Genomic DNA, 17870 nt, shown 5'->3' with positions numbered 1-17870 from the left:
TTTATTTCATACCGATGAAACAGAAGCTCTTAAATACTTTGTATGCATGCTTTTTAGTTTAGATTATCTTCTTTCAGAAATTTTCTTCGGGTAATTTTACATAAGGTGTTTGATTTCAAACTTAATTATAAATTATAACATGGCTCTACTTTCAGCTTTATTTAAGCTAATGATTAGTATTAAAAGAGTTATGAAGTGGATCCTGGGCTCCCCCCCCCCGCCCCCAACAAAACCCCACACCAAAATAGAAAATCCTAAAAAGGGGGGGGGAATTCTCTCACTTAGAGCCATGCTAGTGTTTCAGAAATCATCAGGATTTCCCTGTTTCATATTTAGATGAACAGAAAAACTGAAATCATTAAGGTTGACAGGAATGAGTACTTCTGGGTATTGGGGGGGGGGGAGATTTTGCTGTTTCCCTTAAAAACTTAGGAGACCATCAGATGTATGGGTACACTCAGAACTAAGTGTGAAATTTACGTCTGCTGGTGCAGCGGTCCCCAGACCCCGGGCCACAGACCGGTCCGTGAGAGTTGAAGTTCGGGTGTGAAATTTATGTTTTTCAGGGTTTTTATCGTTTTACCATAGCAACCACAGAGGGGCAGAGAGGAGGATGTTACTCTCAATGTTGCTGGCGCATTTGAGGAGGACGCTGCTAATGAAGTTACACAGTGAATTTGCGTTTATTGTTATATTTACAAAATCCCACAGCTTTTGTCTCGGTCGTATCATTTATTTTGTTGTATTTATCTGCCACACCTTGAAGGCCGGTCCGTGAAAATATTGTCTGACCTTAAACCGGTCAGTGGAGCAAACAAAGGCTGGGGACCGCTGTGTCCCTGTGAACAAGTCAGTGAATCACTATGTATAAAACGGTCCAGTTACGGTGAAGCTATTTCAGTGTCCAACTCCGTGTTTTGTCCTTTAACTTGTGTTCTTGTTGTTGAGTTGCACAGTGACATGTTTCTGCCTCTGCCCAGGTTTTAGCAAATATCTAAACAGCCTTTGAAAAACTGACAGAAAGTAAGAAAATGAAATTTTGCAGCAGTGACATCAACATCATCGCTTGAATTTGAATAATCCAACTGCATCTGATTTAGTTAATGCGAATTTTTAACACTGCTCCGAGTGTGCTGTTGTCAGGTCACACAACTTTCATCGTAAGAAATATATCGGTGATCTGCATGCACTGATCAGATCTGTGACTTTCTATTGTATTCACTATATCCAGAACAGCATGAGGTCAGTACTGTGCAATGTTCCCTACAGTTTCTACAGCATTGTCTTATCCATTTCACAAGGTCATTTACTAAAGATACAAAAAAACTGGTAGCATGTATCAAAGCTTATGAAAATTAGGAAATCAAGTACAACCCTGAAAGATTAAGAGTCAAATTGATTAATGTGTGTGTTGCCAGCGCGATGGCCAATCCTTCTCTATCCAGCTCTGCAGCAGTCGCAGCACATCAATGCGCTGATAGATGCGGCAAAGTTCAGTGAGCTCAGTGACCGTCTTCTGGTTGTAGCGTAACAGGAACTCCTGAGTGGGGCTGTGGGACAAGGAGCCCTGGGTCCGATGCTCCAGCAGGGTCAGTTCGTCATAGCTCATCCCCCAACGACTTGCAAAGTTTTTCCAGTTTTTGATGGTGCAGTGGTTTGGATCCAATTTGAGCCGCAGCAAGTCCAGCAGATCTTTGTCGTTCATGAGGTCGCTGATTTTGGGAGGGGGTGCCGGGCAGAAGCACTTCTCGCAGGGGTTGGTTATAAACTGTAGTTCTTTGGGATAGTCTGAACTCAGAGATGGACAAGGAAGACTGAGTTAGCTCAAGCACATTACAGAATAACATTTTTAAAGTGGAACTATTTAGCTTGTCAGTATTTTTTGTTACGATGAAAAACAAACCCACATTTAACATGGAAAAGGTTTCATAACATCCAAGTAATCCCTGTAATGTGAAAAGCTTAAACTGCTTTAGTCTGGGTGGCTGTAGCTCAGGAGGTGGAGCAGGTCACCTTCTCATTGGAAGGTTGGTCTGCTCCAGTCTGCACGCCAGATATCCAAGACACTAACCCCACTGTTAGAAAGCTTTTAAGCATAGAACAATGTACTTGTATGAATGAAGCATGTTATGTAAAGCACTGAGTGCTCAGGTAGTGTAAAAAACACACCATGCTCAACAGTATAGGCAACAGCTCAAAGCACAAGAAGCCCCACTGACAAGCCTTTGTTGTTTACAGCCAATCACAATAAGTGTGTTGCAAAGGAGCTCTGGACTGTCCCAGTTTTTATTGGTGAAAGGCAGGAGTACAACCTGGCTAGAGAGACAGCCATTCACACTTAAATGTCTTTGGACTGTGGGAGGAAGCTGGAATACCCAGAGAGAGCACACTGGTGTACGCGAGTCCACAATGAAAGGACTCAAATCCAGAACCTTCCTGCTGTGAGACAACAGGGCTAAACACTGCGCCACTGTGTCGCCCCAAGCTTTCTGAACTCGATATGCAAAGCTCGAGTAGAGTGAAAGAAATGGAGCATGAAGCTGAAAGTAGCAGAATAGGTCCTCTCTACTAATTTAGTCACTTATTCTTCTAGCTGTATTGAGTACAACACAGTGCCCATCATGTAGAGCCAAACTGTGGTGTGTGCAAACTAACCATCACATGATTATTACTGTCAAATTTAAATCAAAGAGTAAAACTGCTGTTAGTCTGATAAATGGTCTTGAAATAAAAATATCAGAAGGAACTGAAAGAGTTCAGCACGAGTAATTGACTTACCTGGTGAAGAAGAAGTGGGGCAAGTGCATTCTTCCACATCTTCAACTGGCTGCAAACAGGGAAACATGAATGATGAATGGTAGGCACATGCTACTGTGGACTGGTCATTTTCTCCCCCAGGACTACAAACATCGCTGAGGGTATGTGAAAATGAGTGCTGCAAAGAACAACTTTATATTCACTGTCCCACTACTTTGCTAAATCCAGATGTATGTCTGTGCATGATGGGATTTGCTTGGTGTCTCAACAGGGCAGCCCGTACACCCAGTACTTCCATTCTGTGTTATTTTGCAGGTGTTGGCGTGTAGTATTTGCTAAAGGAACCAAATACTACCATTACCTTCCTCAAGGTGGAGACATTATTTTTGAGTATTGTTGGAGTGGTCGGTCGCAACCAAATATTATGATTGACCTTTTCATGAGTCGTGGAAAACATACGGAGCCAAGTAGTGAGGATATCTTTTACGGAGGACAGTTATTAAAGCAACGCTTTACACTTAAAAATGACAAAGCTTATTCAAGCTGCTGTACTTTGCTCAGGTAACTGCAGTAAAAGACAAAACATTTACTACACACGGGGATAAGTGAGTGTCAGTACCCCAGAGTTTTTACATTTCTCCTGCTGATGCCTCACATCCACTTTTGTGTTGGGCTTAGCGCTAATACATCCTGAAATGCAGAAAGGAACTACCTTCAGTCTGATTGAGTCTATACATGTGCTGTCAAAGCCAGGAAAATGAGAAAGCAGTATATGCCCATGCTTGCCAACTCTAATTACTGCATTAGTGGAGTGAGTAAGAAAGATAGAATTACAGCTTAATAGATTTCATTTGATCTTTTTGGTGTTATAAATACTGTAGTGCATGTGACCAAACAGAGGTTCTGCATGGCTGTGATGTGCAGTTGTCGCTCCTGGTGTGGAGCGACGTTGTAGATTGTATTGCAGCACTATAGCTAGTAACTCTGAAGCATTTGGTGTTTGAGTTAAATGTAGTAATAAATATAATTCTATGTACATATTTAGCAGGTATATTTCTCATTGTGGATGCTAGCATGCTGTGGATGAAGACAATATGGACCATTAATCCTCACTGTAATCCATGTCCTGGTGTCAGAAGAGAAAGGATTATGACCATTCTTGGGACGGAGGGAAAACGGAAACAACTGCTCCTAGCCTGCTTTAAATAGTTAAAAATGTGAAATGTTTACATTCCCTACAATCGTTATGGTTCTAATGCTTCACAACGCTTGTACACTATGAAAAAACAAATTAGCCGTTTGTTTTGATACAGTGGTAAATTTACTGCCTTCAGCAGTCGCTGCAGTTTGGTTAGAGCAGGTTTAGGTTTCACTCAGCGGCAAATGTAGATCAGAGGTTTAGGTGTGATGCTTTTTTCCCTGGCTGGTGCTAATAAAACATGTCTCAACATAAGCCATGTTGCACAGTACATCAAGGTCGGGCAGAGAGTTGAGACGCTGTGCTGGAGGGATGTGAATATTTCACCAGTGAAGATAGACTGGAACTGGTCAAATCTTCTGTCCCCTTTAAGCTCGTTAACGACAGCAGCAGCACTGCATTTCAGACAGCGCCCTGAAATGGAGTCATGTGAGCACTCTTCCTACTCTCTGTGCTCGGTCTCTGTTATTAACAAAGTTCACAGCTGCACCTTCAGTGAGACCAAACCACATCCTGTATAATCACAGCTTAAAATAAAAGGTTCTCACAGACTATGCTCTGTGCCACATCTTTAGATCTGGTGAATAATGTTTGGTTGTTGGTGGTCGTATTTTCAGAGGATCCCCACTCATTGGTGCTAACCAGTGCATCACAACAGGGAACAAAGGGAGAGATCCAGGTTTGCAGGATGGAAGGACACCACAGCATTGGTCTGTGCTGACGTTGTGTCCTTCCTATTATAATATGTTTTTGTGCGTATATGTGGCCATAGGAAACGTTTTGCACGGACCACACAGTTGTGTAGTAACGCAAAAGCAGCATAACAAATTACTTTCTATAAGGAATAAAGAAGCAAAGCATTGCATCAGTTTTTAATAAAGAGCTAGTAGTGTCTAACAGTGCAGTGCACATCATGCTTTACTCTCACTTCCTATGGACTTGTTACCTGTGAAAGGCATGTAGGGAATAAAACAGCTGTGGTTTTCATACTCAGTGAGGGCTGCACTACAAACATGAGCGATTCAACTACTGCTCGCAAAATATCACAATGTAGAACAGGCAAACTCATTTTATATTACAGCCCACATACAGCTTGATTGGATGTAGTGTGGGCTAGACCAGTGAAACGACGATTCAGACTTATCTGTATACAAGACAAAACAAGCACAATTTCAACAGTACATCTCAGTTTTTCAACATGATAAAGAAATGCTGCTGTAGTAAATACAATAAATCTTAGACTCTAAGAAATAATCTATAATTCAATTACATTTCGTGCACTGCGAGTGGCTGTTGGGGAGGTCTTTATTATATACAGTTTAAAGTCCTCCATCAAATCCAGTGGGCCAGATTGGAGTCTTTGCTGGACCAGTTCTGGCCCCCGAGCCTTGTGTTTGACACCCCTGAGAATGGCAGTTTCTTGTGGCATTATAGTGTTCTTATAATATTCCTTTTTACACTGTATCTAATGCAAACAACTTGCAGCCCATGGTTCAGCCTGCTGTAATCGGGTAAAACAGACACGTTGAAATGGAATACTTTTGTGTTCAGTACTGTCGTGCCATGGGAAGTGTACATATATCAAATTCATGTGGACCACAATAAATTGTTACCAAAGACTGTCGCTAGCTTCTGCACCACATCTGTTGAACCCCAGGACAAAAAGTGTGTCACGTGCATCAGAGCTAGTAATGCTGACCTGTCTTATTCTGTCTTCTGAGGACGGACTCAGGTATCTCGAGGGCATCGAACTTAGGTGCAGTGTCACAGCGTCTGCTGGGGAAACATCACTACATGAGTGCGCTACAATCAAAATGAACAAATATACATGTGTACAATACAAATACAGTTTTCAGTGAACAACATGATCAAACAGCTTTCACAGTAACAGAAGAAAATGTGCAAATCCTCCAACTGTGGCCAGGTGTAGATCAACAGCCAGAAAGAAAGGCCACCACGTCTTCTTTTATTCAGCATTATAGACACAGCTGCATCCAAAATGCCATCAGTACATCATTTTAAGATCAGTGGTACTTTGAGTTGGTTGCTGTAAGACTGTTAAAATTTTAGCTCTACCAGACTTTTGCTGCAGCTGCCTTCAGCTTCTGCTTGTTTGTAGGGCTTCTGACTCGAGTGCTGTATGTAATAACCAAACAGCGTGTTCTGTTGGGTTGACATCAGTTGACTGACTCTGAACAATATCCAGTTTCTTAAACTGCTTTTGCAGTTAGGTCATTATCCACTGCTACTGTGAAGTATTGTCCAATGAGTTTTGCAGCATTTGGCTGAATGTGTGCACCAAGTACACATCAGAACTCATCCTGCAACTCCTATCAGTACTCACATCACCACTAAACACGGGTTCCTACTGGTCTGGTTCCACTGGCACCACCACATCGACAGATACTGTGGTGCTTCATGAGCGGTTTCTACATATTTTGATCTTCCTATCATTCTCATACCAGGCTTTTGACTGTCCTGTAAGTTTATCTTGATAGCATGTATAAACTGAATGTTTGAGACGTCCTACCAGAGTGATGTCAGAATTGTCGGTAGAAAAAAATTTGTTAGGACAAAAAAAATTCTAACATAGTAAATAAATGCAACTCCCTCATTTTGAAAAGATCTCGCTTCTGTCTGCAGGTGACAAGGTCACTTGTTTCTGCATTTCACCCAAACTTTGACTTTGTTAACAAGCAGACAGTGTTGTAAGCCTTAAAGCAGGTGGACAGACCGGGCTGCGCACTGGACAGAGAGACAAAAGTTGTTCATATAGTGGAGCTTTAGTAGAGTAGGTGAAAGTACAAACCCAACAGCATTAATTCATGTATTAGATGGCCAAAGCCATGAATTTTTACTGCCCAACTAATACCCAAGTTTCTCCTTTATCATGTATTTTATTACGTAAAACATTAGATCCAAGTTCTCTAAAAAACCAAAACATCTCAAATAAAAAGACTGAAATGTTCACTTCACATTTTTCTGAAAAATTAAAATGCAATTTAAGATAACTTAGTTAACTTTTCCATTTCTAAAAAATGACTTTTACATAAAATCCAAACTCGGTTTATCATATAGATGGTATAGATTAAAAAAAATGCCTCTCTTGGTCACTCTTATGTAAATTCTACATGTGATTATTTACAGTTTGTAACCCTTTGATGAGATGAGATGAGATAGCCTTTATTTGTCAGTTGCAGGTCTTTTGCCCGCAACCGAGATGACAGACCTCGCCGACCGTACATACAATACACAAACATCACATTGGGGAGACAGGTCAGGCCAGGTAGCGAGGAAAAAAACATCGAAATGTGTAACACAAAAGGATAATACAGGAATGCACAGATATCAACACACCATAGCACAATAAACACAGACAAGCAACATGGGAAAGAGTTCCAGTGTGTACATCTGATCTGGGACCGCTGCAATCTTTCTATTTTAATGACAGAATAAATATCCATAAATCCTTTAGACAGTAGGCCAAAGCCCTCACTCACCGTGGGGATCTGTTACTTGCACGGGATAATTGGCCTCCAAGGACTGTGGGACAGACAAACACAGACATGACAATATGAAAAGTAAATAGAACTGAAGAGAGAAACCTGAGCAAGAAAAAGGTTGTCTACTTTGGAAGCTCCATATTCCCTTTCTTCATGAGATAAAGACTGTAACTGAGGAAGAAAATTACTCTGGTGTGTGCAAAGACAGGGAACAGCCTGCTGCAACTTGTTCTTTGATGAGCCCTCGGGCACTAGCAATCACAGCGCACTGTGTTCAGTTATGGTACATTTCTTAGCAGATTACTGTAAGACTCTAAGGAAGAACAATGAGAAATCAGCACAAAACAAACTACATAGGAGGCAAGTCAAGACAATGAGAGAGTTAAACACACGGCTGGAGAAGAGAATAATGAGAAGGTTGCTCACAAATTCTGCCACAAAGCTGGTGGTGTCTGTGTCCTCCACAGGTTCAGAGCTGCTTCTGTCTGTTTCCGAAAAAAGGAAGAGGCTTTAATACAATGAATGTTGATGTGGTCACCATTACTCATTTGATCTACTTCCTACACCACACCACAGAGACGGCCACAGTCACAGAGAAATGATTAGGAACAGTGACGTAGACACCTCGGCTACACCATGCTCGGCTATACCGCGCTCAGCTAAACTAGGTAAAAGGTCATTTGAAAGGGTAAGAAAACATGTTTCCTGAACAGTCTGTGTTAAACTTTTTAAAAATACGTAACTAGATTGCACTTTTTCACTTGTATTCAGTAAAGTCTGAGTTTACATGTGGTTTTCCTAAACATACAAGAAAAAAGGTAAAGTCACCTGATAACAGTGCAAAACTCGTCTGAAACAATCTGAATATTGTTAGTGGACAACTCTGAACTTGAACACCCTTAGCACTGAAAAGGAATATTTTTTTACAAGCACATTCAGAGAGCAGCACAAAGACGGCTTTTCAGCACCAGCACTGCACTGGGTTGTTGACTGTGAAGCCATTGTGTCCAAAGGAGGCCAAATAAAGTCCTGCTCTGGTCTTTCTTGGGTTACAGCAGATAACTTACATATGTACAAAAACCAAAACATGCAGAGGTACATAGTGTGTTTCAGTTTAAAGTCATAAGACGTCCATGGAGGACAGCTCTCAGGACAACAAGAGTCAAGTAATGAAATATGTACGTTACACATTTCCAGTCAAACACTGACGGATCAGGAAACTTGTTTAAATATCAGGAGTCATCTTGCCTTTTTCACTCAGATTTAAACTGTTTTTTAAAGAACTTTATTTAATAGTGATGATAATAATAATAATAATAATAATAATAATAATAATAATAATAATAATAATATTTATTTTTATCATCATCCAATTTTAGAACAACTTTAAACAAACATTTTTCCAGCAAATGTTCTGACGTTGGATGGTGGTTTTTTCTCAGTGTCGGGTCATGGTCGAAAAACATTTCCAAAATAAAAGTTGGGTTGACCAAAACAAATAAAACATTCTCTATTAAGAGAACAATGTCTGTTGGGAAAAAAGATGTACATCCAAAATGACTCAAACCCACGACTTCCCACTCTGTGCTTTTCTCTTCCTACTCAGCTCTCTGATTAGACACTAAACATTTGCATCGTAGCCGACATCAGGGGCAGACAGTTACAATGGTTTGACATTAAGGTCATGATAAATGAGACTGAATTTAGACATAAATGGAAATGACTGTATGGTATTTATAACTATTTACTAACCAAATAAATAACATTGACTTGACAACTTAAGAAAAAATAAATAAAACAAAGTCCAACAAATATTTATTGAATTCTTTTATTGTAATATGATACAGGGGTGTCAATGAAAGTTTCCCAAAGGCCCACAGTGAAGAACAGCTTTTTGTTTTCCTTGTAAACCTCCATCAAAGTATTCTCATTAATCTGTTACAGTTCTACGAAGAGACCAACATATACCCAGAACAACAACGCTTAAATATAGAAAGCTATTCACAGTATTGGACATTTCAGTTAATGAAATACAATAATGAAAGTCACGTGTTATCGTGTAGATTACCTGTGCCGTATTGCCTAGCCTTGTGTTATGACATTAGCTGGAAATAATAATAATCACTTTAAAAACACTAAAAATTGCAGTTTCCTCGACTCATCCGCTTCGTCTGCTATAAGGAAACTTGCACGTCTCTTTTAAGTTGAGCTTCTTTGTGACACGGTTTTGTATCTTTGCAGAAACCAAAATGATGGCACAAACCAGGTTCTTTAAAAACACTGGCTTTCCTTTACGCTTGCTAAAAAGTCCTCTCTTGAATTTAATTACCTGTCTTCATCAAAAAAAAAAACTTATTTCAGATGACACTGAGTGCTCCACCATCAGTTGATCAGTCAGTACATCATTTGCAGTGTTTCAGCTCACCATACAGCATAGGCTTAGTAACTGCAAGTGGTATTTTTCAGTGTATGACGCTGCACTTCCTGGATATCACTCTCTTTAATTTCTCACGATTATACATACTTTATCCTGTCTTCCTTCTCTCACCCTAACCGGTCGCAGCAGATGGCCCCGCCCCTCCCTGAGCCTGGTTCTGCCGGAGGTTTCTTCCTGTTAAAAGGGAGTTTTTCCTTCCCACTGTCGCCAAAGTCCTCGCTCATAAGGGGTCATATGATTGTTGGGTTTTTCTGTGTATGTTTATTGTAGGGTCGACCTTACAATATAAAGTGCCAACTGTTGTTGTGATTTGGTGCTGTATAAATAAAATTGAAATGAACTGAATTACTTATTACGTATACAACTCAGTTGTTGCAGTGACTGTGGATTTCTCGTTATGGAAAAATTGTGGTTGTAAAAATCAAACAGGGCAACTTTTGCTTAATCTCAGAATTTCTGATGTCACCTGATTACAGTAAAAAATGACAGAAGGTTTCTGCCTGGACGTGCTAATATGCATTTTCATAGCTAAATGAAAACGATTCAGTCATGGGACTTGCCGATGACTCCCTGAACTATGTATATGGCTGCAGAAAAATACTCCTAACACTACAGCTTTCTCCCCGGGGTCGCTAACTGGAGTTCATGTCACATCCATGGCCGTTGCTTTGCTGGTTTTATTATTTTTGAGTCTTTTCATTGTTTTTCCAGATTTCTTTAAGGATTCAGAGACTGAAAAGATAAAGAGTTCTTTTGTTTTGATGTAAAACAATCAACGTTGCCATTTTTGTATTAAATTTAGACATGCGACCCACCTGAGGTGTAACTCACAAAATTCATAGTGCCTATGACATCTGTCCACTTTTCCCTCCAAGCTCAGGGACTGTGCCACTATTACAATGCTCTAGCACATGTATACAGCACGTACAGTTTTCTATATATGGCTAATCCAACCTGCAGCATTCAGTTCAGAACAAACTCAACGAGGAGCAAATGAGGTCATTTAGTGTCAATCAGAACTGAACTGCTGGCTGTTCCAGTTGCCACTGACGGGTACGAAAGGTTCGATCAGTGTGAACAATGACTGTCTGTAATAAAGACCTCCTACATACATGAATAAACACTAATCACAATAATGACTCCACACAAACACACACACAATGGACATGCTGGCTCTAGCCTTGGCTTTAAACATCACATTCAGTGTTTGTAAATCATTCATCCATCTTGAAATGTTTCCTTAAACTGAACACGCACCAGATATTTAACTTAATTACTCATGTAGAGGCTAAGCCTGCGCTTGAAACCACTCAGGTGTTGGCTGGTGGGGGCGACGTGATGTCACTGGTATGAATGAACTTATTAAACTTGCTGCAGTCCAATAACTCCAGCCGTACTTTTGAATCTTTATTCCACCACCATTTATCATAACAGCGCAGCGCTCACAAACTGTTTGCTTCCTGCTGAACAACAACACTTGGTGCTAATTACGTGTGTCCACCTTAAATACCTTCACATAAACACACCATACCCAAAAACTCAAAAGGTGACGTCTAGCGGCACACATAAGGTACCAACCCAAAAATGGCTTCTACAACTCACGTCTCATTCTGTTACATATTCCTAATCGCTTCCTCTGGATGTGCTGCTTCTAGAAAGGCTTTGCTTATTAGCACTGTCATTCAATGCTGCTGGTGCAACCAAAACAACAACAATGACCTGAAATCAGAAGATGACCTGGAGAGGGACAAGGAGGGGAATCAAACGACGGACCTGTGGAGAGGAAGAGAGAGGCTGTTCCTGCCTTCTATAATCAGCAGTGTTGTGGATTGCTGAATGATGTAGTGGCACTCATTCATGGATTTGATGGATCTTCTGTATATGTAGTAGTTGCAAGAAAGGGTGTCCGAGTGCGATAGGAATTGATGCTGAGGCAGTACAGGTTCAAACGTGATGGGAAGGGGTTCAGAGTGCGAGTCTGGAGAGAACGTGTTGCTAAGGGAAACACTAAACTTCTCATTGGTCCACACAAATCTGTTTGACCTTAGGATCTCTTTCAATCATTATGTCTTTAAGAGAAGTTAACAGTGCCACAGCCGGGTACTACGTGAGAGCGGACTTTTGGAAAGGTCAAAAGCAACGCACCGGATTTACCACACGAGACAAAAATAACGTGGAACAATAATAAAAATGTCCTTGACTATCTTGTTTAAGCATTTGTTGGATACCAAAGTTTTACTTTGAAATACAATCTGACGAATCCCTCGGCTCTTCCATAAACAGAAGCACACGAATATGAATATACAGTAATGGCTGCCTGGAAGCACAGAGTCTGTAAATTAAGTGATTCATGGCTGAAAAAGACAAAACTATCACTATATAACATCGCTTTGCACCTCCGAGTCGTATAGAGCGTGAAGTATAGAGCAGGACCAGTCACCCAGTTATCAAGTGTAAGTTGAACCCCAGATCAGTGGAGCATTGTTTCTCCCTCTCTGGGAATGCAGGGCATGTATCTGCATGCTCGGGATAAAGTTCAAGAGATGAAATATAAACCACATCATAATACATTGCTAAGGGTCATAATTCCACACAGGTGAACCTAGCTTTTTTCCTTTTTGACCACCCATGTGTGCTGTGAAAGGATAAAGCAGTTTCTCAGCGGCCTTTGCTCTGTCATGTGCTTCTTTCTACACATGAATGGAAGTGAACGGCATGCCAATACCTGACCCAAGCCACAGCCATGTCTAGACTGAAAGCAGCTAAATACACACACCTTGTAAAAACTCGGCCTAACATACCTGGCCCTGGGTGGTACGTGTGTCTCTGTCATTCAGTGTGTATATTCCTGAACTGTAGACAGTTCAGCTGGTGGCTTAGTGTTTATACCCCTCCTTTAAAGCATATATTAAATAGGACATAAAACATTTAGAAAAGGGCTGAATACTCCAGTCTTTTCACTTTCTTTTCTGAAAGTGAGATGACAAGTTTCATACTGCTCTAGTACAGAGTAGGCGTCAGGACGTAGACAGCAAAGACTGGTGGTGTCTAAAATTTGCATAGAGTTTACTTTGTGTGTACTTTTTTTTTTCTCTCATTGTTTGCAGTGCACAGATTTTCAGGGAGCTGTGCTACAGAGTGACATTAGTATATCTACGGTGTCTTTCTGTGATCTGGATTCACTTACCCTAACCTTGACTACTGGGATACTTGGTCACACAAAGCTGGTCTAACGTGCACAGGTAACCCAGGGTTTCCCCTGTGTGTTCACATGAAAGAGTGTAGGAGGCATCTGACCAGTCTAGAAAGGGATGTTTCATAGATCATATGAATGTCACAGAAAATGATCCCTATGAGTGTCACCTACATTATGGATCCATTAAAAAAGTGTTACAACATTTTTATCTTCAGTTATTCAGCTGATGTCTGTCCTCTTATAGTTGGTTAAATTTATAGGTTTATATAGCTTCTCTCATTTGAAAAAGAAATAAAAAACAGATGCAGTATTGCAGATGACCAGTGCTTTGTTAAACCCCACAAGCACCGTGTATAACAATTATTTTGACAAACAGTAAATTTGCTTTTTTCCTTCTAATCAAGTATTAATTTTCACAATCATCAAATCTGAAAAGGATTTGAGTCTTTGCCTTACTGAGGTAAGATTTTATTTTCCTTGGATCACTTGAGAAGGACAGTAAAGCATGAGACACGTGGACAGTTTGCAATCCTGTGCTAGCGACGGTAGCTCAACGGGTAGTTACCTCATAAAATAACAAGCTAGCAATTAGCACCATGTTACCTCGCTCCAGTTGATGAATCGATGTGAGTAAATGTAATGTGAATAGAAAATAGGAATACAAGATTAATTATGTAGAATTTCAAAAATACCAGATGACCAGTTTTACCAAAACAAAGGCCAACGGTGGAGGTTTAAACAGGAACTCAGAGCGAGAGACGGAGCAGTTTCTTCTTTAGACCAAGAGTGCAAGCAACAAGTTTAAGATCTGATGTTTGATAATTCTAAATACAGAATCTGATCACAATCTAAAATCAACAGACGTTATATCCCTGGTACTGCTGACACATCTGCAAACCCACAGGTATCAACAGTGTGAGTGCGTCACTGCGTATTATCAGACATTGCTTGCAGCTGTGGTTTTTCTCTGCATTGGTGTTGAAGGGGAAGAACATAACTTGTGCACTAAAATGACTCACATGTTTAGTGTTTGCATTATCCTTTTCAGGCTGTGTCCATGGATTTTTTTTCCTTTTAAATACAAATTTTTAGCATTGAACCTGACCCATGTCCTATTCCAACATCGTGACCACTTTTGAGTGAACTGAAGCTCCACATCCCGGCTTAGCTTACAGAGTTAGTCAGCCTCTGCTCCAAATTACAGTTTAGTCATGGTGAAGGGACCTACAGTGTATACTTGGATCATATAGGATTGTAGACAAACAGACATTAACCCACAGTCCAATTAAACACATGTTCATTATCCCGTGTCAAACACAGGATGTGTGTGAAAGTGGTTTGGGTATTGAGAGGCAGGAAAAACAAAGTAGTTTTCACTTGAACCTAAAGGACCTCACATAGCAGAGCCTGAACGCTGCGCCTGCAGACGTACGCCACGAGTTACTGTTGGTGTCTGAGGTGAGACAGCAGAGAGGCAAATGTATGTGATGAAAATGTCCAAAAGAAGATCGGCTTCATCTGGTCTGCAGTGTGGTTTGTTCACAGAAGAAACCCATTCAAGTGTCAAATAACATATCGCTGTAATTTAGAGCTAAATATTCATTTTGGTGCCATTTAACAGGATTCATCAAAGACCTTTCTCTCCTTCCCTCTGCACGCTTCACAGACTTCTTTATGATCGCTTTAGTCAAACAGCTGACGACGTCTTTATTGCCACCAGGGCCTTAGCGTCCATGGAGCTCCTCCTCTGTGATGTTTATGGGGTTTCATTAGCTTGTTACGTGATCAGTTGCATACTAATATTTTAGATTATTTAGTTTTATGACTAAAACTACACCTTTTATTGCAGGTCAAACACAACATGTTTCTACACCCGTTCCCCCTCAAACTCTGGACGCCATTTAGCTGTAGTGACTGCAGACTGTCAGCCCACCGTGTGCCTCAGCTATTAATACACTGGGCGTCCACGTCTACTTACCCTGGACGAGGGTGTAAAACTTTGATGAGACTCAATGAGTCAGTGAAGCTCACTTCTGCACAATGACTGAGGACGTCTTTTCTGCCAGTGTTAGTGAAACGGTCTCTAAAGTTAAACTCTCCTATGATGTGAGAACGTAGGCTAAGGTCATTTTAAGGTCTCCGGCCTAATGTTAGCAGGTGTGACTGGCTGTTCAGATTAGTTTCGCATTTTCCAGTCATTTCTATTCTGATTTCATTTTGCTCATGTTAAACTCGTTTTAGGTCACGGGCCACATCACATACTAAAAACACGGACTCTTCTACCAAAACCATTCTGAAACTTTCAGATTTCATCTAATCTAAACTCTTTACATGATTTATTTAATATTTTCTATAACTCCAATGATAACTCCAAATCCAGGACATGAACCTGCTGCAGATTCTAATAGTGTATACTTTATTAATCCCCACAGGGATTAGTCCTCTGCATTTAACCCATTCACTCAGTGGGCAGTCATCAATCCAGGGCCCGGGGAGCAGTGTGTAGGGACCTTGCTCAGAGGTACCTGAGGGTAGCCGTTCAGTGGATTCGAACCCCCAACCTTCCGATCATGGGGCGACCACTGTACCTACTGAGCTATCCCTGAGCAGTGTTGACCGACCTCAGTCAAAAGTAATATTGGAGTGCATCAGACCCCAGGATTAGAGACTCCAAAGACCATATGAGTTCCATAACGCTGCTGGGAAGGTTAGTGGAACTGAACACCCTGCAATCTTAGACCTGTATTTGGGATATTCTCAAGGCTCAGCCTTATTTTTATATTTTATAGTAGTGTGCATAACTTCATATTCCAAACAAGACATTCAAAAGCAAATGTGTGCCTGACTCATGCCCAGCTTAGTCTCCTCTATCCAGCGTGATGCAGCTTCCTTCAGAGGTGCACAAACTGCTTTACTTTTAATGAAGCACAGCAGAGAATCAGTTCGAGGATGCTACTGTGTATCTGATGGAATCACAAATGCTGTCCAGCATGATCTCAGCTGGTCTCAACAGTAGATTAAATGAAAGTCAAAGGAGCTTGCAAAGAAAGAGAGGTGAAACATCTTCAAGCAACTTAAAGAAGTACAGACACTTTTCTTTGCAAGCTCCTTTGACTACGATGACCTGGATGACTGAGAACCTTCACAGACATTAAATTAAAGTAATAGAAACTAAAAAAATAATATAGCAAATAGGTTAGCAGTGGCCTTCAGTCACTACCCAGCTGACAGCGCTGTCCACCACATCATCATATCATTTGAAACAATGGTATTCCATCCTCCCAGTAGAGACCTGGAGAATCAATGCAGGAAAGCACTGGAGAGTTTTTGGCAGATGGCTGTGGCCCAACACTTTACTAAGACACATATGACTATCAAGCAATGTGTAAATAGATATAAAAACAAAACAGCAAAACCTGAATAAATGGTTATTAAAAACTATAGGAGGATTAAAACCCGCCACCCAGATCATGTTCTTATTAATGTGCTGGGAAGCACGCTATGTATCAGTAATCAATAAAGCCATCAGTTACACAAAAGGCACAAGCAGTCTTTAAGAGATTACCAGAGAACACAAAATAAGCCGAGACACTAACACGGAAATACAAACCACAAACGGATCCTCTTTCTAATCTGTCTTAGCCCACTAGACTTTGTTCTGTGGAACTGGTGGTGGCCTACTCTTTTCCGCTCAGCATCGCACTGAATGCGTGAAGGTCACACGTCACGCCACACCTTCACTGGACAGCAAATAAAACGACAGCGCAGAGGCCAGCGGGTTTTCCGCTTAGTCGAATAAGGAAATTTTTTTAATTGTGGAAACTTTCTTGGTTGTGTGGTTAACCAACAAACCGATGCTGCTCTTCCTTTCCATCCAGTAAACGAAATTGAATCAAGTTCAAAACACTTTAGATGCATCTATGAAGATGAAATCTGATCAAATACATTATTTTATGTGGCAACGTGTGTCGTTTTATTCCGTTTTAATAAAAAATAAACAATAGTGACAAATCTTAAGAAGCTTTTCACGACACTTGTTGAGAACAGTTATGAATGAAACAACGGTGCTCTGACATGGACAGCAGTGAAATGGATATTTTACTCACCAAATGGTTCTTTGTACGCGTTCAAACTGCTCATTTTTGAAGCTGGGATGTCTCCCATGCAGGGAAATGTAAAAGGAGCGGACAGAAACTGTCTCCACGCAGTAAAAACACGCAGTTATCCTCTGCCCCGAGCTCAGAGAAAGCTCCAATGCCACCCCAGCGGCGGCGACTCAAACAAATGAATCACCTCTGTGATGAAAAGGTGCGAGGATTAATGCTGCCTTCAAGGCCCACCCGTAATTTCCAGCTGAAGGCGGCTCATCTATGACGACAGAAGAATACGTTCTTGCTAGAACTATATGATGAAATATTAACCAGCCATGTTGTTTATATCTAAAATAGAATCAAAGCCCTTTGAAAAACGAAACAAACACAGGCGCACTTACAGAGACGACCAAACTTCTCTCCAGATATGTTCAAAGCGCTTCTTCACGCCACCTTCAGCCTCTTTATGTTTGGACGCTAGCGGACCAACTTTGTTTGACGCAGTACTTTTCACGTAAGAGGAAAAAAACTAAAGGGGTAATCAGCACATTAGGTGTCCCATTCTGTCCCTTTGTATTGCTTTTGCTTGTAATAGAAAAATCATCATCAGTCTTGTAGAGGCACCTTTAGCAGCAATAAATTGAAAAAACTGGTTTCATTATAATTAGTCGGGCTTTCACATCATTCT

General features: G+C 40.8%; 1 protein-coding gene across 2 annotated transcripts; it reads right to left on the bottom strand.

Annotated features, from left to right (window-relative positions):
- Positions 1-659: 659 nt before the first annotated feature.
- On the bottom strand, positions 660-17824 carry edaradd (EDAR-associated death domain). 2 transcript variants are annotated; one of them, XM_031755015.2, is made up of 7 exons: positions 17584-17824; positions 17198-17459; positions 7885-7943; positions 7456-7498; positions 5655-5731; positions 2779-2827; positions 660-1788 (listed from the first exon to the last, which is right to left on the bottom strand). In XM_031755015.2, the coding sequence occupies exons 2-7, from the start codon at positions 17253-17255 to the stop codon at positions 1400-1402; spliced, it is 675 nt and encodes a 224-aa protein (XP_031610875.1). In that variant the 5' UTR covers positions 17256-17459; positions 17584-17824; the 3' UTR covers positions 660-1399. The 2 variants fall into 2 exon arrangements, with proteins under 2 accessions (XP_031610875.1, XP_031610876.1); XM_031755016.2 differs by having other exon boundaries at positions 5655-5728; positions 17584-17820.
- Between the last annotated feature and the right edge of the window lie 46 nt (positions 17825-17870).

Source organism: Oreochromis aureus, linkage group 13 (genome assembly GCF_013358895.1).
Source record: "Oreochromis aureus strain Israel breed Guangdong linkage group 13, ZZ_aureus, whole genome shotgun sequence".
NCBI lineage: Eukaryota > Metazoa > Chordata > Actinopteri > Cichliformes > Cichlidae > Oreochromis > Oreochromis aureus.
This window is presented reverse-complemented; position numbering and strand designations above follow the sequence as displayed.